This window comes from Patiria miniata, unplaced genomic scaffold, assembly GCF_015706575.1.
Source record: "Patiria miniata isolate m_02_andy unplaced genomic scaffold, ASM1570657v1 HiC_scaffold_4, whole genome shotgun sequence".
NCBI classification, from domain to species: Eukaryota; Metazoa; Echinodermata; class Asteroidea; order Valvatida; family Asterinidae; genus Patiria; species Patiria miniata.
The window spans coordinates 7164753-7186669 of record NW_024037071.1 but is presented as its reverse complement, the minus strand read 5'-3'; the positions used below and the strand labels follow the sequence as shown (position 1 = coordinate 7186669).

The 21917-nt window shown below is 39.3% G+C and overlaps 2 protein-coding genes across 7 annotated transcripts in view; both read right to left on the bottom strand.

Moving 5' to 3' along the window:
- Positions 1-12326, bottom strand: part of LOC119739726 (cytosolic purine 5'-nucleotidase-like) — a 30084-nt gene extending 17758 nt beyond the window's left edge. For 2 of the 5 annotated variants that reach the window (XM_038214757.1, XM_038214760.1), the window contains exons 1-4: positions 11981-12326; positions 11188-11281; positions 5085-5286; positions 1586-1662 (exon numbers count right to left, since the gene is read on the bottom strand). In XM_038214757.1, the coding sequence (XP_038070685.1) occupies positions 1586-1662; positions 5085-5244 (237 nt within the window). In that variant the 5' untranslated portion in view covers positions 5245-5286; positions 11188-11281; positions 11981-12326. The remainder of the gene's footprint in view (positions 1-1585; positions 1663-5084; positions 5287-11187; positions 11282-11980) is intronic. The other 3 variants (XM_038214759.1, XM_038214761.1, XM_038214758.1) reach the window with 2 other exon arrangements.
- Positions 12327-15053: 2727 nt separating this feature from the next.
- The window catches only part of LOC119739628 (fibrocystin-L-like), a 95168-nt gene continuing 88304 nt past the window's right edge, over positions 15054-21917 (bottom strand). For both annotated transcript variants that reach the window (XM_038214619.1, XM_038214618.1), the window contains exons 62-67: positions 21723-21892; positions 20563-20671; positions 19814-19940; positions 18753-18862; positions 17752-18021; positions 15054-16235 (exon numbers count right to left, since the gene is read on the bottom strand). In XM_038214619.1, the coding sequence (XP_038070547.1) occupies positions 16072-16235; positions 17752-18021; positions 18753-18862; positions 19814-19940; positions 20563-20671; positions 21723-21892 (950 nt within the window). In that variant the 3' untranslated portion in view covers positions 15054-16071. The remainder of the gene's footprint in view (positions 16236-17751; positions 18022-18752; positions 18863-19813; positions 19941-20562; positions 20672-21722; positions 21893-21917) is intronic.

The following is a 21917-nucleotide window of genomic DNA, read 5'->3' as shown; positions in this document are numbered from 1 at the left end:
TCTCTACCCTCACAGGTACCCATTTATACTCCAGGGTGGAGAGAGGCAATTGTAGTTAAGTGTCTTGCCAAAGAACACAAGCACCTTGTTCCCCTTGTGCCAGTATTAAAGCGAGCAAGGAGGGTTGATCGCACTTTCTGACAAAATGTGAGTCAACCCCATGGTCAACCGGAGTAGTCTAACGATGTCCTTTAAGTGACACCACGTCTGCTAAGTAACCCACACCAGATGTTTCTAAGTACAGCAGGTGTTGTGGTTTATATTACTCAACATCACCCTCTGATTGGTCACACGAGGGCAGTATGACTGGACTCCCTAGGTCAACAAGAGTTCGTCCCACAGTAAAAAAAAAAAAAGTTGCTTTTGAAATATTTTTTGGTCTCCTTCAATAACTGTGTTCTACATGCGTGCACTTTATAATTTTAACCTTGAACTGGGGACCTCGACTGATTTTCGTGGAAACCAAATCGAATATTCAGCTGAAGGTTATATCAAGTGGAACAAGTGCACTGATATGAATACGAAGTTTGAAATGTGTGAATGTTTACACACAGCATAGAAACAGACATTGACATTACATCTGCAAACAATAAATGATTTTAAATAAATGACCAACGGATCCACAGTTGACATTTATGGTACTGAAATGAGCCGTGACCAATGTGGCTTACCGCATTCAATAATTTAAACCTTACCACAAAACATGGCATGGAAATTTGAATCTCCTTCGAACATGCACACACAGTGTCATCAGGAAATTGCAATAGAAATGTGGTGAAGTTTAATTGTTTGCATGTGGCTAGCCTACGCTCAAACTGGGCCCAATTTCATGGCTCTGTTAACCACAGCATTCTGCGCTTACGATCACCATTTCTGTGCTAAAAGCGCTAGCAGAAAAAAATTCTGCACTAACTATTTGGTCCAATGGTAACGGTGTTCGACTCACATGCCGCAGTACATAGGTTCGAACCCCGACAGGGAACATGGTGCTTGTGTTCTTGGGCAAGACACTTTACTACAATTGGCTCTCTCCACCCAGGAGTATAAATGGGTACCTGTGAAGGTAGAGACCAGATTGCGCTGATCTTGAGCTGCTGCAGAAACTGGTCTCATGGCCTGATGAACAGGGGTAATAATTGTGAAGCGCTTTGAAACCTTTGGTATAGGCTAACGCGCTTTATAAGCAACAAATTATTATTAAGCACAGAATCCTTAGTTAGGGGATGTATGTAAGCATATGCACATACGCCAAAATTCCTCGCTAGGCCCTAACCCCTGAAATATGCTTACCATGTGCACAGAATTTTCTGCTACAGTAACCAGGGAATTTTTTGCTAACGGTGAGCTGAGCCATGACCCTGATGTCCGTTGTACATGTATATATGACCAGCAGATACATTTTTGTACATGTACAATGTACATAATTATGTATATTGACTCAACATCAATTATGCATTGTTTTAATTCCATCTGTTTAAGGCAAATTAATTTCGTAGCCAAATGGTTTTGGCTGGGGCGAGTGACTGGGAAAAAAGGAAGCAAGTAGCAAAAGTGGAGACAACAAATGAGTAAAATGTGGACAAACCTGAGGGTAACCGATGGAGACCAGTCGCTCGACGACCAAGTCAAACCCAAGCTGCTCATATTGTGGTGATTTGTACACTGTGAAGAATATAAACAAAACAAAAATAAAAGTAACTATTAGTTACTGCAACCCCATCTTCTTTTGCATAAAGTCAAAACTTGTTTCATATTAGCATGGAAACCTCTGTGCTCTCGTTTCTGGTACAAATAGACCAAAAAAAAGATCTCCAACCTCACACAAGACTTGACACTGAGAGCCCTGGCTTGGCATATAATTTGAAATTTACCTATAGGAGTTTTTTTGACAAAACTACAAATTAACAAAAAAAAGTAACTGAAATCCTACTAACTCTTGAATCTTTGACAGAGAACTATACTGTGAACTTGCTTTAGTGGGGCTCAGTAAGGAAAGTATTCCAGTGTGAAGTTACCTGTCATCATCTTCTAATTCCAGAAAAAGGTTCTACATTGATACACCTTCCTTAGGGGATGTACAAATGTAGGTACACATTGACTTTGACAATCTTGTGCATAACATGTTTAAACCTGTACATGTACCGGTACATGTATGTATTTGACTTCACACAATTTCATTTTAAGGATTTATGTGGTCAAGGTAAGGTTCTAGACTAGAACAAATTTGGGGATGAACAAAAAATTGTTTCACAAATGATTTATTTGTGGGCAAATAAACTACCCACTCCCAAGTCTGAAAATTTGGGACCCAGTCTTTATTTCTGCACATTTTCATAGTCATGCCACCAGACTACTGAAGGGTCCATCTTCTCAAAAAGTTGGACATTACATGTACCAGTCTAATGCTTCAAATTTAAACCTCTTGGCTTCACTCTCAGGTTCAAAATGTTGAAGAAAAGTCCCCTTTAAAAACTGCATTGAGACCTCCAACTTGGCTGGTGAAACACTGAGGACCTAAAGTTGCCTTACACAAATTTTGGAGAATTTTTGTCAGCTACAGAGTGAGTAAAGTTGGCCTGACTTTGTTTAGCATGTTTTTTTACACTCAAGGTCCCAGTCTGCCCGTTCTCCAGATGTTAAAAAACTGGCACACCTTTCACTACAATAACTACATGTACAATTCAGTAAATTCATGCCCAAAATTGAAAATGCACGCACTGTCCAACTGAAAATCACCTTGGAACTGAGTGTTGATATACAGGGACAGAAACTCTACTTTGACCTTGATGTACAATTTCTACCAGCATAAAGGCAAATTGCCAATGAATGTTAAATCAGCCGTGAGAGATTGGAAAAAGGCTTCAACTTACAGATAAAAAACTCTCCCTTTCACAGAAACTGAATAAAGCAGTTCCCAACCTTTTTTTGTCACAAAGGGTTCTATTCGTTTCAAAAGTTTTGATGTTCAAGACTGAAATTGTGGTATGTGTACAACTTCATCACTATCAGGATTCAGGTATGCTTATAATAATATCAAAACGCTGTACAAACAATTTGCTAAAGAGTGTGTTATACAAAAAAACGTACACCGTCCAATGAAAAATGTGTACATCAGTCAGTCCATTAATTCAGGTCCAAAAGTGTGACATTTTTGTATCCCTGTTACACTTGCCCTGTGTACAGTCTACCATGCAAGTATCATTGAAATTGACTTCAAACTATTTGTTACATTTAAGTGGCAGGTACTTTACTTTAATCACTCTTGGAGACAGAAGGCATTATTTCAAGAATGTGCCCTGAATTTACAAAATGTTACATCAGATTTAAAAGGGACACAAAAGGAATTGGACCCCAACTTTATGGACTGATCCACAATATGTACCCCGGTAGGTACCTTGCAAAAGGATGTGTACGTTACACCTGCACTAATTTTTGATTACAAAATTGAGTTGATTTGGATAATATACATGTACAAATATATTCTTCTAAATTCATTTAGAAAATACACTACAAAAATAACAGGAAAATAAACAGGAGATTGGAAAATATACATGTGCACACATCAGTGATGAAATTGAGATAATAAAAAAATATTGAAATGTCAAAACTTCTTTAAAAAATCCTCTGGATCGTGATTTTGAACCAAATGAACTCACAGTATAATACATTACGCAAAAAAGCACAAAGTAATTTGTATATGTATAGGCCTACACCAGGTGACAACATGTAGAATTGAAAATGCTAACATGTAAATATTTTACAAACTGTACATGTAACACATACAATTTGCATTGATAAATATGCATCAATTAATTTGACACAACTGCACAGCACATATGGTCTGATCATTACAAGGCTAAAAGGAAAAACAAAATCAATAAATGTCAACGAACCAATACGAATTGCCTGGTTAAGCGTGGATAACGACCACTTTCTTAAAACTCTGTTATTTCTGGAACTCTAATAATAGTGATTTGGCTTGAATTCTGAGAAGAAAAAAACAACTGAAGGCTTATTGCAAAAGTTAGAACGGAAATTAGAGGATCTAAATGTTTCCATCATACATGTAGTGTGTGATTCATGACATTTAATTGTTTGTGAATGTCAAATTACATGGAAACTACTGTAATGGGTAAGAAATAATTGTTATCATTATGTACATGTTTCCTGCTCAATCCAACAAGATCCAACTATTTTACATAATTTTCGTTGGGTCCTGTTAGATTGAGCAGTAAACCCCTTGTGTATTTCTGTTGAAATCTGTTGGATTCAGCAGGCAATTAAAAACATTAATAGTCAGATTTTGTTGGGCACTGGTAAATAATGCAGAGTTGGACTCTGTTGGATCCAGCAGCAAACAGAAAAATAAGGCACAGTTTGGATTCTGTTGGGTTGAGCAGGCCAGTCATTTTATATTTTCACTTACCGAACAACTTGGCAAGTTGGATTGTGTGGGATTATGTTGGATGGAGCAGGAAACTCATACGAGTAACCGTTGGGACTCTGTTGGATAAATTTTTCAAGGTAGCCCTGGGGAACTACTAGGGGGTTAGGGTTGAATTCAGTGTTGAAGTCGAGAACTTTTTTCTGAGTACCGAGTACTGCCGAGTACTTAGGTTACCGAGTACGAGTACTTGTACTTCCAAGTACAAGTTCAGGTCTCCGAGTACGAATACTTGTACTTTCGAGTACGAGTACAGGTACTTGTATTCCGAGTACAAGTACAATACGAGTACGAGTACAAGTACTTCTATTTCCGAATACGGCCATACGGCAAATGGTTCATTGTGCGTAATTGTCCCAGGCCCAGTCAGATCAATATACAGACCCACTCACGGCTAGCTGTTAAATGCATTTTGTCCAGATGTGCACAGAGGAAAATCAGGAAACTTTGATTTCTCTGCAAGCCAATCAACCATTTTCAACTGAAACTATCAATAATAAAATAAGCCGTGATACGTCAAGCTATACCATTTTTTTTCCGAGTACTGCTATTCGAGTACGCGTACTGTGATGGGTTGACCCGGGTCCAACAAAGAGATTTTTGGATAGAGTGACATGCCCTTTAAACATTCGAAACCTACTTGCTAGCGTGTAGTCCATGTCGAAACCGAAAAACTTGATCTTCTCCAGGTTCAGGCTGCGATTGACGAAGATTCGTTTGTGGGTCTGCCTACGGTACTTCTTGTGGTGAGGCTGTGAGCCCATGGAGGACTCAGAGCTCAGGCTGTTCTGCGAGTTCATCGTGGTGAGGGGGTCCAGGTGATTGTGGTGAAACTAGAAGTGCTGCAAACAAAGAAAATATTCAACAGTGGTCAGGAAGTGCAAAATACAGAAGTGCAAAAGAAGTTGAAAGGTCTCTTTCGTGTAATCTAGGATAACATTGTACGGTGCTTCTATAGACGGTAGACTTAAATTCAATATTAGGTTTTGCCCTTCACTGACGTATAAACACTGTATACTCAGTGTGTTACCTCCCAGTGAAAGTTGTAAAAATCACTCAGGTGGGACCCACGACCTCCTGTTTTTTAGTGCAGACGTCTTACCACTCGACCACCGAGCTTGCGGGATCGGTTGGCAGGTTCGAGTATACCGAGCATACAGTGTTTATACGTCAGTGAAGGGAAAAACCTAATATTGATTTACATCACCCCAACGCAAAATTCCATCTTATGAATACACTAAAATGTATTTAGTCTTGGATAATAAGAAAGATGGTAACAAGCAAACAACTCATACTAATGTATGCTGTATTGGCTCCTTGCGTGAACAAGAGAGGCTATTGTTTTGTTTTTTTTAACTTTTGAGAGCCCCGCGGATGGGACACACCACGTGCGCATACTGGTTCACACGTGTGTAGTGCGAAGTACGCACACCGTTTTTATTCTGAATGTGCACAAAGCCAAAACATGTTCGCGTGTCACCTGTGGCTAGTTTCCTGGCTAATATTTGCAAACACCTTCTAGGCAACATTTGTATACATTTGCCACTTGAGGTACAAATGTACAGGGCTATAAGTGAAATTAAACAAAGAGTTCCGGTATGTACTCAGAAAAATACTGAATCCTCGGAATTGACATTCCTCTTTTGAAACAGGACAGATCATAGGTAGGAGGGAAACAAGCACTAGGCGGGGAGCTCCAAAAAGATGCAGAATGTGGAAGAAAAAGTTCTTGCAACATCTTTTTGTTCTACATCTTCCGGTACTGGTACATGTAGGCATACATATAGCAACAGTGGATATTCCTCTGGTTTGAGAAACCATAAATTGGGCCTGCGTAAGCTTTTTTTAGTAAAAAAAGTATAGAAAAAAAATAAAAATATTTTTCCAAAAATATAGAAATATTTTCATGTATTTTAGACAAATTTTCATTAAACTTTATTTTCAAACTAGAACAAGATTGTTTGGACTATAGGTACCCGGTACTGCTTGGATAATTCAATAACCTGAAACATCACCATTTGATGTTGATTCCCTGCCGAGCAGTGTTTGCAGAAAAAATTGATGTTTGGTAATCTCGGCTCACATCATTTAAAGCTAATTGTCCGTAAACAGTTTGAAGTCGCTTTACTACATGTATGTATCAGACTTTGGACTCTTACACAAACATGTCGAAACCTTGTATTTCTTTAAACATGGTGTCCTGAATTTAATTAACGAGAATACACAGTAAGCAATAAAATTGTTTCCATGGGTAATTAGTTGGTACACGTACATGTAGATCTACATATACTGTAACATGAATTTTCATAGTTGTGGCATACAGAAAAAACTTATACAGATAAATTTAATTCTAGTTTTTAGCATTATATCATACATTGTGCAAGTTAAGAACAGTTGCAGTGAAAATTACCCCCCCCCAACAAAAAGGCCTCAGAATGAAGTACATAAACTACTGTAAGTGTCAAATTTTGAATGGTCACCATCCTGCTCCGTATCAATGTACTGTACATTTTTGGTTTAATAATTTCCCCCATAATTTGTTGGCAGAAAGTAACCCATAAATTCTCAGCAATGCACAGACTTAACTAACTCCATTGGGATGTGTATTTTTCCTTGGCCCCCAGTTTTTTTTTCTCCAATTTGGACGTTTCACAATGCAGTGCGCCACCAAGAGTTTGCCACTGAGAGTTCATTTTTCCCAGTGCATTGTGGGAGGTGGTTAACAAATTCGCAGCGCGGGACATTTGAAATTATTAGTTTTTCCGGTCAGTAGTTTCGCCAGTGTATGATTCCAGTATATGTTTGCCCTTTTCTTTTTATCAATATGCTGGTGTTTTTTTTGTAAGGCGGCAGAACGCTTTGCCCCAATCTATAACAAATTAGCTCAAGTTGTCTACTGACACTCGTTCAAACGGGCCATGTTTTGTCGACCGTACACTTGGAAAAAAAACGGACTCTCCATGGCAAACTCTTGGTGGCGCACTGCATTGTGAATCGCCCGAATTAAGTAACCGACATGTATTTATGTAAAATTTAAACTTAAAGGGAATTGGTTCTGAAACCCATGTTGCAATGCATGACATTGACCATGGAACCCAGAATTGCACTCAGACACTATTTAGCACCGGACACTATTTGGCACATAGAGCCTACATGTATTACGTGCCAAATAGTGTCCAGCGTCTACTGCGCGCATGTTCAGCGGTCACTACTTCGCACCGGACAGTTTTTGGCATGAAATTGGTACCTGGTAACTGAAGGAAGGATGTGGTTATAGTGATATTGATCAAATACACCAATTTGAATGCAGGCATCATGCGAGCCCATTATGAGTACTAGCAAGTGTCCATCTAGGCATAAATAATAGCTGGTCTATTGACGAGCTGATTTTGTGGTAATTGTACAGACTATAGCTGTCCAGCACAAAAGCAATCAGTCATTATACAAACTGCGGGGTACATGCGTACATAATGCACAGATAGGGCACAATGACCTGATGCAATAGTGGTTCATTCAAAGCCAGGTTCACACAGTACAATGCAAAATGTACACACAATATAGGAAGTGATCTTGTGGTTTCCTGAGGAAAGTAATACACTATAATAACACACCAAATGTGATGCGATCAAGCTACATGTAAATGAGTCATTTGTTGGCCCTTACCAAGTTTTGGTGTTTTTTTTATTTTTGAATAGAGCTACCTTTCACTTTATATTTGATGAAAACCCCGTGTGAATACGACCTTCCGTTCAGAAGTTATGGGACTTAGAACACAGGCAGATCAGAAAGAAGAAAACAGAGAAATCAAACAGAGAAATCAACCATTCAAAATTGAATTGTTTATTAAGCAACAATAAACATGCTTTATTTCCTTCCGAAATGTATGTAGCCTTCCGATTTTTCCAAAAAAAAGGCAATTTTGAAATTTCCACCCCTACTGACAGATGTTGGGCTGTATCTTCAAATCATAATTGCCGGCAAACGACTCATTTAGCTTGATCGCATCACAAATGTTGTGTTCCCTGTGCTCCTTCAACAGATAAAAAAAATCTCTTAATAAATTTCTTACTTACAGGTACTGATGTCTCATTCAAAAGTGAATAATTTTTGTAATTGCTGGGAAAATAGCAATTTAGAAAAGGAATCTATTTTTTTATTAATTTTTTTAGGATGAAATTAAGAAGACAAGACAGGGAATGCAAATTTAATGAAACGGAGGGTTACTTCAATTCTTCTATAAAATTGCACAAATACATGAAGATTTTTAAATCTAATTCATTTTTATACCTACGGACAATTTACCCATTCCTATTAGTCGAGAGCCCGTCAAGTGGGTGGTTTCAAACATTTGATAAAAATACCAACTGGTTTAAAACACTTTTTTTAGGCACCGCTGTGTCTGTGCCATTTGCGCAGTACACGTTTTGTTTTGCATCCGTGCAATGGTGAGAATATTTTCATTCGTTGAAAGATGGAATGCTCCATTCAACTCGGCTTCACCTTGTTGAACGGAACATTCAATCTTTCAACTCATGAAAATATTCTCACCATTACACTCATAAACATTCATTATTTGTATAATATTTCATACACATACATTGTACAGTACCTACCTACACGTACAGCCAAACTCTGAAAATTAGTCAGGTTTATCCGGACAAACTGGGCAAGACCTTTTTTGAACTCGGCTTTCCTGGTAAATAATACAAATCACCCCCGGAGATTTGACCTGCCTCACCTCCTGCCTTAACTCAGGGTCAATCCTTAGGGTCAGGGGAAAATATTGTACGAACTTGCATGGATTTCAAGGCAAATTCACTGAAAAAAGGCGCCAACTCCGTATGGGTGGGTTACCCCGATGAATGAAAAATATTGAAAAGGTTGGCCACGTACCACGAGTGTATTCAGAGTATGACCTCCAATTCAGTCATGCATAACAAGCGAACAAATCAGATATTTTTAAACACACACAATGGTGATATATACTTAACGGGCCAGGCAATGTAATTTTTTTAATGCAATCCTTGAAAATCTACCTTTGTGTCCCATTTGACCTTATTTTTAATTTTCGTTTTGCCATTTGCAAGGGTGTTTTGTTACATTTCTTGTTTTTAAGCCAGTGCAAAATTCCCTTTTCATAAGCAAAAACTGTGATATCGTTCTGGGCAGAAACCTCCATGTTACAACCACATATTTCAGCACAAAAAATAGCTAGATTTTTTAATGTTTTACTGTCCTTTCGATTCAAATTTCCAGGGGGGGCGACAATTTTTTATGCCCCCCCCCCCTCCTGCTGTTGACTGTGAGGTAAAAATCTTCAATCTTTTTCCTTAAATACACAATGCACTTCAACAATGTGAAGAGGATGATGCACTTGTAAAACCAACACACAAGGGCAATAAACAATTTGATGGGGTGGCAAAGCTTGTGCATGACGACTGAATGTAAAATGTTCCCAGGGCAGCCCACCAAAACAGCCATAAAATTGCTGGTGGAAAACCACTGGTCATCAAGGTCAAGGACAAAAAAACAAAACAGCTCTTGCTCTACATAGGTGTGCAAGAACAAGTAAAAAGCATCACAGAGCAAAATTCCATTTTTATTTCTTCTGGCTCAACATGATCACATTCCAGTATGTGCAGATCATAGAGCTATATCAAATAACTAGAGCGCTAACTCGTCATTCTGCGCGCGGAGACGCTTTGAAGCCGTCCTGGGCGCAGACATCTTGAATTCATGTGCGTGTTTGTAGAACATAATGAAATCAGATGGATTGAATTTTGAAAGTGTACTCTACATGCAACGTGCAAGTAGAACATACGCAAACAACTTAAGCGCGGCAAAAGCATCTGCAGCAAATACGCGCACGCGTTGCGCTGTTTGCGTAGAGCAAAATGACACGCTCATTTGCTGATCGTGCGTTTCGGTTTTGGGCGTATCGGCTTCGATGACGCACCGGTATGGAATACAAATGCAGATATGCAAATAGCCGTACAAAAGCCGTACAAAATTTCTAGGTCTCCATAGGTTTGTGCACAAACATGGATGCGCCCAGCAGGCATTACTTTGTACACGAAGTTAGCGCTCTAGTAATTTAATATAGCTCTATGGTGCAGATCCACATGTAAATTATTGGCCCCTGATTTCCATTCATAATTGTCTTCTTATGTACACAAAACATTGCACAATGCACCCAGCTGGTTGACAATGCTACCTGTATGTGTTATCACCCTGCATAATCTAGGGGTCTACCCCAGGCACTAGGTGCGTGCCAGGGAGTTTTGAACAGTCAGCTGTTACACACAATAGCAGCCAGCTGGCCTTTGCTCCCCACACAATCCAGGGAATTAGCATACATGTCATTGTGCTGGACTTTGGACAGTGGGAGTGGACTTTTGGCCTGCATAATGTAGAGCTCAAATTATGCGTCTCAACTTGTCATCAATGCCAAAAAAAAACAGGGTAAAAACATGTTTAGATTGCACTTTTAATACCAACATGCTATTGAATAGTAAAATGTACAGATAGTTTGCCCATTTGCAATACACATCGCAAATATCATAATATTAGGACAATGATCTTGATCTTACATGATTGTATGCAACCAGACCCATCTTTTTCTTTTTCTTTTCAAAATTTCAGCTGGGGGTCTAGCGTTAGGTGAACTTTCAACCTCAGAAAAAAAAACATACTGTTTGTAAGCAATTAGGCCCAACATAATTGAAAATATCTCCAAAACCCACCTTGCAAATTATTCCGATTCCCTGTTAATAATTTGGGTTGCACGATGTGGCTAGTTTTACTGGTATTGTAACAGATGTGCAACCTCCAAGTTTCCTGCAATAAAAAAAGAGGGAAATACTTAGCCTACTAAAATACCGTAACTATTAATAATAGTAATAAAACTAATAATATCTGCAGTGCCGTTACAGCTGCAGCCGTAATGCGATTTTCAACTGCTATTGTTACGGAACCATCTGGTTCCCTGACCTGTAATAGTATTCAACATCAGGATCTTTGGCTGTTGGAACCAGACTATCATTTAACCGAATGGTCAGGGTGTAGACCCGCGAACGTGGCATTGTAAACACTGCCACGCTCTGTCCTCGCGTAAATAGATGTACACTCAAAATTGTCACGCGGCACGACATTTCACAAGTGTTACAAGTACTTGCATACAAAGCTTTCTGAATACAAAGGTGAATCAAGCTATCAAAGTTAAAAATGTGATACTTGACAATGATGATTTTGCAAGGAAAGAATGTTGCAACCTGACGCTTCAGTGGTTGTGTACAAAAGTCTATGGAGAGTCAAGAAAATTCCTCACAAAATTGGAAGTATTTCTCAGTCCCAGATTCATGTTTTATCGTCATTTTTGCAATGACTGACCTTCATTAAGATGATATATGAAGAAAAATACAGCGTCAGGTTGCAACATTCTTTCCATTCATCAACAAAGCTAACGTTATTTTTTTAGACGATTTTTTTAGCTTCAATTTTAAGCTACCAAATATCACCAAATAAAAAGCTACTCACCTCAAAACTTGAACTGTTGAAAGCTGACAAAGTAGCCTATTTATTTTATCCAAAGAGTACGGCTCAATTATTACGAAAACAAAGGACAATATGTACAGCTTCATATGCTTTCTTTTGTCATCGTCTGCTCTTTGACAGATCGCCAGCTCAGCTGATATTGTGCAACGAATCCGAAACACCGAATGTGCGATAACAACAACCTAGCTAGGCAAAAGTTGATTGTCAGGATTTTATCGATCGTTCAAACACAATGGTAGTCGGGTTACCACAGTAAAGTGGTGTCATGTACCTTGGAAAATTAGTACAGACGTCCAAGTGCAAGTCCATTTCACTCCTATGAGGGCATCATTATAGAGGGCGCTGTTATACAATACCGGTCGATGTTTCCCGGTTTGGGGGCGTGGCAAAACCAATTAGCGAATTATTTTTTTCACGATCATTTACACAAAATAAACATTTTTTTTAACCCATATTTCTGTCAGTTTTATTAACAATAAACGTATATGCAACACATGTAATAAACGTTTGCGGAATATTATGACACATTTTAACAAAATTACTTTACTTTATATTTTAATTATTTCTTGTAATGAAACCAAGGATTCCTCACAACTGCCCTGGGCACTGTAGTTTGCAAGCCTGAGGAAACCGGTAGGAGAAAAGACAATGAGAAGTTTTAGACGTGGGAGGAAAACCCCGGAAGAATATTCTGGGTGAAACCCAAGGAATCAGGTAGGGATCCACATGTGGTTCGGGGAGGAATCGAACCCGGGCCATAGAGGGTGGAAGGCGAGGAAAGTAACAACTCAAGGGCGGATCCAATAAGCCTTTTCGGAGTTCCAACTCAGTGCGCGCATTCGTAACCTGTGACAACGCACATTATTTGTCTCAAATGCCCTTTGACAGTACCCACAATGCACAAACAGCCTTTTTGTAAAGTCAGTGGCGCGATGATGTCAAAGGCCATTTGAGACAAACAATGCGCGTTGTCACAGGTTATGAATGCGCAGTTGGAACTCCGAAAAGGCTTATTTTTTTTGTTTTGTTATTTTAGATGACTTCGCAATTATTAAAGGCAGGCAATGAGAACACCACCATCTTTTCCTTAAAAAAAAAATTGGTTAAATAAATTGCCTCAGAACAACACAGAGCATCTAGAATCCAAAACAATTTCAGGGCCTTTAAGTGGGAACTCGAACCCCACGCCGTAATCTTTTGGGATACATTTTTTGGGGAACAACATTTGTCTGCCCCCCCCCCCCCCCGCCCACAAAAATGTGTTCTGTATCCGCTCTTGCACACTGGGCCAACATGACTTCCTTTTTGCCAAAAAGGGGGGGGGGAGTGTGTTCAGGGATTATTCTTTTTGTTCCCTTTTAATTTTGTTACTTTGGCCATTTTTTCCCCATGCGTATTTCTTTTTAATAATTCTGAAACGGTAAATTATGTCATCTCCCTAAAACCTCATGCAGTTGAACAAAGAAGTAGTAAAATTACCCTTTGAGCACAACGTGGTTAATGTTTTTTTCCTGCTCAAACTTTGTAACTTTATTCAAATGGCACACACTATTCAGTACAACACTACAAAACTAAAACTGCTTTCAATCAAACCAAAAATAATGCTCTTTACGGTTATATCAAAAATACTGACCACATATAAAGAAATTATAGTGAAAATGAAAGTAGTAAACACCCCCCGGAATAACTTGCTGGTTTATCTATTAATTCAATTTCATTTAAAACCATGATCTTTCAAGTCACTTTGTGGAATTGCCGAGGAAACAGCCTCCTATGGTTTGCATATACACTGATTTAAACCTTCATGCACACAGTGATGATAATGGTTAAATCACACCAAAATAAACAATAAAAAACAAAAACAGCAATAATCAATTTTTCTATAACAAGAAAATGCAAAATTGGTTTTAATTAGCTTACAGAATGAAATCCAATTCCACTGAGATTTATCATTCAGCCTTTTGGATGTGAAAACTATCAGCCTTCTGTAGTTCTATTTAATACCTCGCCCCTGAACAAACAAAAAAACACTGAAAATTATGCACAGCAAAACATTATATAAATGACTTCTACAAACATTTCCACGTTAATTCTGAATACAATTCATTACAATACTATGGAATGTTAGTCAAAAAGAGGAAAGCGTTTTTACAGAAATAAAAACTTAGTTGATTTGACAACAAAAACTTCTTTTTTTTTTTTTTAAAATAGGCCACACATTTTTAATCAAAATTAAGCTTAACTGATAAACAGAAACCCATCATGCATCTTGACCTGGATTCATTTGACCTGAATTGTTCTGAGTGAGTTCAGTTGATACCAGAATGGAAGCATTGGCGAGAGTCGATCTCACATTTTCCCTATCCCAAAACTTCATGTTCCAATCAGTTCGAGATCAATCAACTCTGAAAAATCCCATATCCACACTTGGAAAGTTGTGGTTCCACAAAGATAATAAATTAATAATAATTTATAAATCAAGTTCATGCAAACTCCAATAATTGGCACTCATGCCACTTCATCGTTATATACCGCCACATCCAAATCTCTAAGTCTAGAGTCAATGTCTAGGTCTTCGCCCATGAACAACTACGTGGCAACATGGTGACCGTAGACATACCCCGGCAGCTCTGGCCTGGACGCCCGTTTCTGCCTTCATGGTTAAAATGAACTCCAAAACCCAATTTCATAGCACTGCTTAACACTTAGCTGAAAAGTTGTGCTTACCATGGCCGAACATCATGCTGCTGCTTAAGCACTATTTCATGGAGATTTCTTTTGTTTATGTCATTGATTTAAGCAACTTTTTCCTCTGGGGTTAAGCATGCTTTTGCCGTGCTTGCTACTTACAGTGTCTATGAAATAGACAGAGGCCATGTTAGCACAAAATCAGCTGTTAAAGCAGCTGTGAACTTGGGCCCAGAGTGGCATGACACACCAATTTGTTACAAAGTATCTGGCAGACAGGTACATTTACTACAATTCCCCTGGCTGAACTCAAAACTAAGATTTACTCGCAAGGTCCTTAATTTTGGGAATGAGACCACACAGACAAGGCACTCCATGTTAGATTTCAACCACGAGCTCGCCAACAAAAACAAAATCAGGAACAATTTGTATTGCCTAAAAAAACAGACAATATCTTTTAACCAGTTTTTGTGATCAACATACAATATGCATGCCTTCGCTTTTAAAATTAAAAAAGGCACAAACACCGAAATTTACAGAAGATTCTTTAAAACCTCAATTTACAGTAGCAAAGTAGGAAAATCTCACAGAAGCATTATACAAATATCCCATAGAAGAAAATTTACACTGTAAAAAAAAAGGAAATAATCAGCAGTAATTTTTTTCTTTCAAAATACAGAAAGCAATGCTTTATCCAGCAACATTTTAACAAATAACTGGAAAACAATAGATTTCACCCTAAACTCTACATGAAATTTTGTGGACTACTTTTTTTCACTTGAACTTTTCTTACTCTTCTATTCCAGTTCTGAGGAACGTACTTTTTTATGAATTACAAAAAATAACTTTCCTTTGCATTTGTGTATCTTTTGCAGAAAGCCAGGCTCAGTATTGCTTCTGTAACGATATACAAAACATTATCACAAGTATATGAAATCTGTTCTTATATTAATTCAACTCAAACAAAATTAAACAACTTAAAGTACTATAATCTACAACATTAACTTAACAATCTCAAAATGAAACTGGGTAAAAAAAAAAACTCATCACCAAATCAAGTTAGCCTTAGATTGTTTTAATAATTATTTTCACACTCATTATCTAAACATTTTCAGTATAGTATAAATCTATCACAAATAATTATCACAAATAGTAATTAAAATCAAGGTGTAGCTATATCTGGATGGAGTTTGAAAACTACTTCTTGTCTTAGATATATTTTTTAAACTTGTTTGTGCATTTCTGAAAGTACTTGATCTTTAAACTATCTACGACAAAAATAATACTCTGAATCAAGGTGTTGGTCTGGATGGATTCTAAAACAAAGCAAAACAAACAAAACAAAATGGAATGCAAGATCATGTCGGGGATGTGCGAGATCGTCTCTACAGGCGTGGGTTGTCGACCGATGCCACGGCGTAGCTTGAACACTGCATGCTATGACGGACCCAGTCCGTGGACTGGCACTGTGGGCTGCAGTAGGTCTGCTGACGACACAGGGAACACTCAAACTGACCCACCAGACCGCACACGCACAGCTTGGCCACATCTGGGTATAACACACAAAAAAGTATCAAAGGGTTAATTCAAAATTGGGAAAATGATGAAATTTGGAGTAAGTATCAGTTGAATCATTTGTGGGCCCCATTTGTTTGAGCCCCACCATGGCAATGCGTGTTGTGCCCTTGAGTAAGGCACTTTACCTCAATTACTCCTTTCAAGCCAGGTGCTAAAAGGTCAGTGGCATTATTCAATGCTGGGAAGGTATTAACAGACTCGCTGTGGAGGAGGTGTGGCAATCCCACCACAGCAGTATTTCATGGACTCGAGTCTGGCCCAATCCCTACGAAAGGGAGATGGGCACTCCGTTCCTGTGAACATAGGTTCGTCCCCCTTTACCTTTTTTTATCGGTTGAAAGGAAGATTGAAATATGTTTCATGGACAAGAAGATGTAAATTGAAAAAAAACAAAGGATTTGTTGGGGTTGTGTTGAAAGTTATACAGCCTGTCCAAAAAAAAATGGTACAATCAGAAAAAAAAAAGGTTAAATATGAAATTTCAAAATAAGTCCTCTTTACTTGGCATAATATTAAAGAACAAAGACCGGGCTTTCCAATAGTGTTTGTTTGATCTTACTTGCTTTTGTCAATTCAGAGATATAATCAATTTAGTGCGATACACCAAAATCGATTTTGTGCCACTTTTATGCATGGGCAGAGTTGTTTCGAGTACTGTGCCATGCTGTCTTAAAGCTCACAAAAGATTGCAACTTGGCAAAAGAAACAAACTCAATTTTTGTGTTCCGCAGTAAACTGGAGTTATCTCTGGATTGACAAAAGCAAATGAGATGAAACAAAAAGTATTGGAAAGCCTGGTCTTTTTTTTTAATGTGATGCTCAAAATGACTTACTTATATTGAGCTTTAATATTGAAAAAAAAAATCGTTTTCGATTGTACCATTTTTTTTTTAGACAGGCTGTATTCCAAATATGAGCCTACAAAATGCAGTTCCAACAAGGATCTCATTTCGGACAAATATAGGACTTGGTTTTCTTTTTGTAGTGATCGAGAGCTTAACATCACGGCTGCCAAATTCTGTACAAAGTGTGATGTACTGGTCAGGCAAATGGGCCACTTAGTATTTTTTGTTTAAGATTGCTGCAGCTGTAAACATTTCAACATTCCCATATAGTAACAGAATGTTACCATCCACTACCCATGGGCTGTTTTTCACTACAGCATGGAAAGCTTTGAAAATCAGTCGGTTGGAAATGAATGGTTTATAGTACTCTCCAACAGTTCTGAGAAAATAGGAACGAATTTCAGCAGGTCAAGTTTAAAACCCATTTTTACGGAAGACTAAGGAAACTTTGATTGACTTTGAAAAACAAATCCTTGCAAAGAAAACTGGAAATGCAATGAGATTTGTATTGTTTTTCCAGCTTACGATGTACTCTTTCAAAAATGTGTATCAACTTCACCAAGTGAAATATTCCACATATTTTACAGCCACATGGTGGTAGACCGTCATCAAATGCTGTTGGAAAATCTAGCCGCTACTCACCCTGTTCTTTGACCCAGCGCATGAGCACGCAGTCAGAGCGGTAGATCTCAGACAACATGGCCTTCTTCTCCTTGGCCCCGTCGATGTCCTTCAGGGTCTCGTCCAGCAGGATGAACTTCTTGTCCTTCATCTTGCCTGGCAGGACGCGCTTGACGTCCTCCCGCAGGGCCCGGGCTGTGCCCACCTTGTTGGCCTGGACCGCTCCGAGCTTCTGGAAGGTGCCGTCGGCGTTCTTGACCATGATCATCATCTTGACCCGGTCTTCCAGCACTAGGGAAAAGAATGCAAAGGGGTTTTACATATCAAATAACTGAATATAGCAGGTAGCATGCGGTCAAATATTACTACACGTGCACGTTCAACCCACATACGCACACACCCATCTTTGTAAACACCAGCAATCGTGGACCCCCTATAATCCCTTTGTTTGTACTCCTAACTTTTTAGCAACAGCTCTCATTGGTTTTGTACACAAATTTCATTTGTGGACTATCAGTCAATCGTGGACCTTTTGTTTGTGCCCTAACCCTTTTGTCCCTAGTACACGATTGCCGGTGTTTAAATACTCATGGGTACATACAACAATGTACGTGCACGCCAAATGGAAACACAAACTTACAACAAAAAGCTGGCCTTTCCCAAACAAACTACATTGTTTCATTTCACCAACACATTGATTAGTAAATACTGTGTAGAAAATTTGAAGATTGTTTCTCCAACACTTCCTTCTAAAAAACATTTAGCTCCACCAAACTTGAAGAGATGACCGTCCAACAACCAAAAAAAAAATTCCCCCAGCGGAGGTCCATTACCCCCCCCCCATCCCCCCACCCCATTTAAAATTTTGAATTGCACAAAAACAATATATCAGTTGTTTTCAGTGCCTCAATGAAAAATTGGTGCCCCCTAGAAGTCTAACCCTAGTTACAGCGCTGGTGAAGAGATTTGGATGTGGCGGTTGACAAGGAAAAGATCAGGCCCATGTTGCAATTCCAACTTACATCGTTCTTCCTGTCCAGTGGCCTCGTTGAAGCCAGGCGGCAGGGCGGTCACCTGTACCTCCGGGGTGCGTCTGGGTGTGTTGGGAGAATCGGTGCCCTTGCGATCAAACCTTCATGTGCAAAACACACAAATCACGATTTATTATCAGTTGAATTTTGTTTGATGTACAGGTACAGACAAGAGAAGAACTCTACTAGCAGAAAAGGAAAACACAGAGTTTAGGCTTGGCCTAAATATAAAATATTAGGAAAATCATGTAGGAAACGAAGCAAATGCTTGCTATGCCGCCCCCCACCCCACTGACAGCTAACCCCCTTCCTCTCCCTTAAGCCAAAGCTGGATCCGCCCCTGGTAGGAATCAAACCTGTAACACTGGAAAAACTGTTATGGTGCTCTACCAACTATTTAGCACATATATAAGCAATCTCCCATTTTTGTTAATTTAGGTTTCCCTTGTGCATTTTGTGTTTTCCAGACTGGCAGGGCTGGAGTAAGTGTTCCGTAGGCCTATAGGCACCAGTGTTTTGTAGGCCCTACTCCATCCTAGGCACCAGCACAAACTCCATGTTCCAGCCAAACTGGTAGCTGGTAGCAAACTGGTAGCACATTTTTTCGTAGGCCCCATAGGCACAGCATCAGGCGTAGTTCTAGAACCAATATTTTTGGGGGGCTAGCAGGGTAGATCCAGATTTTTTTTCAGGGAGGTGTGCTGAAATGTAGACCGGTTATTTTCTCCAGACACTTAGGCCTCCGAAAATCAATAGGGGGGGGGGGGCATGCCATATTTACAATGGGGAGCGCCAATAAAATTCTAATATCATTCACACTATATTAACTAATGCACCCTTGTCACGACTATTTCTTGAGGGGGAGACCGTTCACATGTACATCACAATCCTTCTTTTTGCTAATGCAATTTTTTTTAAGGAATTTATTTTTGGGGGGCTAGACAAAATTTTGGGGGGGCTAAAGCTCCCCCTAGCCCCCCCGTAGAACCGCGCCTGCACAGCATGCTGTGCCTATCGGATAAAATCGGGCCTGCAGACAGGTCAATACTTACGACAATGCATCCGGTTCATCGTTCACCTTCAGCAGGGGATTGTTGAGGGAGCCGGAGCTGGCAAACTCCTTCAACTTGAAGTTCTCTTGGGTCAGTGGTGCCTCCTCGATCATACCTGTCTTCTTGCCTGCGTTTTGGTTAACAAACAAAAGAGAAAGAGGGGTGAGTGTGGTATAAAAGGCTCATTAAGGAAGATTATTTTAATAGGCCTTTACAATGTGATATACAGGTTAATATCTGAAGTTTCTCTTATAACATTTAGAATGCTGCAAAACACAATCGAAACTTAAAGAATTAATCGGACTGAATTTCCACATTAAAAAAAAAGGAAACTAATGTGCTGAAAAAAAGAGGTTAAATATTGGGCTTGGCTATAAATATCTGGATAAAGGATAACAATGGCAAGTTTACAAATAAGACCAAAAAGGTTATGCAAAATCTTTGGAGGGCTGACACTTGTATTTTCAAGAGATATGGGGAGCTAGAATGTGAAATTACAAAGGTGGTAACTCAAGGTTCACCTCAGGTGTCTACAAGGATTTAGGGGTTTTACAGGGTTTTACGGGGTACCTTGGGATGCAACCTTGAGTTACTAAAATTGTGCATTCTTCCCTAATGAAGTGGTCTGTTTGGGTTGTTTTGCCAGTGGGGTTGGGGTTGGGGTGGGGTGGGGGGTTGGGTTGGGTTGGGTTGGGTGGGGGGGGGGTGGAAGAAGGGTGGACCATGGTGGAGAAATGGAGAAAACTGACCTCGTTTGCAGCAAAGCTTGACAACAACTAGAGCGATGAGGAGAAGTATCACCAAGACAATGACAACAATCACAGCAATAGCCCAGATGGGGAAGCCTGCAGGCGGTTCCTAAAAACAAAAGATAAAAAAGATATTAACAAACAAAAACTACAAAAATACACAAATACAATATTTTTTCTTCAAGAGGGCACTTGAAAATTAGTCCTTGATTGTTAGGTCTTGCACCAAACACGAAAAGCTTACTTTAGAGAGCAGGCTCGCAACCTATCCAGGTCGAAGCTCTGAGTGACTGAAAGGTGGGAGATCACCAATGTGTGCAGTGAAGGGCTGCTGACAATAGCTCTTTTGTTACAGTGTCAAGGGATTTTACGGATGACTGGACTGTTGGTCTGAGAGACGTTTGTGTCTTACACCAGTTAGAATTGAAGATACAACCTGGACAGGTTGTGAAACTATTCACTCAAGTAACTTTCCAGGTCCAGTTGACTAGACTCAATGTTTGACTAGATTCAATGTCTATTATTTCACTCCTGAATGTCGCAAAACCTACACTGATATACAGGGTGGTCCCAAAAAAACTTTACACTTTTTCAGATGTAAATTTCTTAAAATTGGGAGACATGTTAAATTTGTTTCAAGATTTTATTCCTAAAGCACAACATCGTCGTGGTATATGGTGAAAACGGCGCTGAAAATAAAGCCCAGATTAAGAAATGGTGATGGTTTCAAGAAAGATTGTCAAAAACCGGTTTGTCCACACTCAAGTCTATGAGATATGGTCAACACAATAGTATGTACTGCATGCACAAAGAACTGCATTAATTGTAATTAAATCTACATGACTGCAATAGATGTGGACAAACTAGTTTTTGACAATTCTTCTGTAAATGGCCACTATTTCTTAACTTGAGCTTTGTTTTCAACACCGTTTTCACCACATACTTCCAAGATGTTGTAGTTTAGGAATGCCATAAAACAATTTCAACATGTGTCTTTAATTAAGAAATCTGCCTCTGAAAAAAAAAACTTTTTTTGGACCATCATGTATATGATGAATGCACTAAAGTACATGACGACAGCTTATGACTGACACAGGACTTGTGATTGACTTGTGATGACTTGAAGACAACTCAAGACTTCTTACTGCACTGACACTCACCGATGTTGTTGGTACGCCGTACTCATCGCCGTCCACCAGCAGGTAGGACTCAGCCTCCAAGGTGCGGCCATCAAACTCCAAGCTGAAGTGCCCTCCCTGGACGTCGGTCCACAGCTCCTCCACGGCCGTGTCCACGTCGCCTTGCATGTCAAAGGAGATCAGGACAGACCCTGTGGGGTTGGACAGATATTAGGA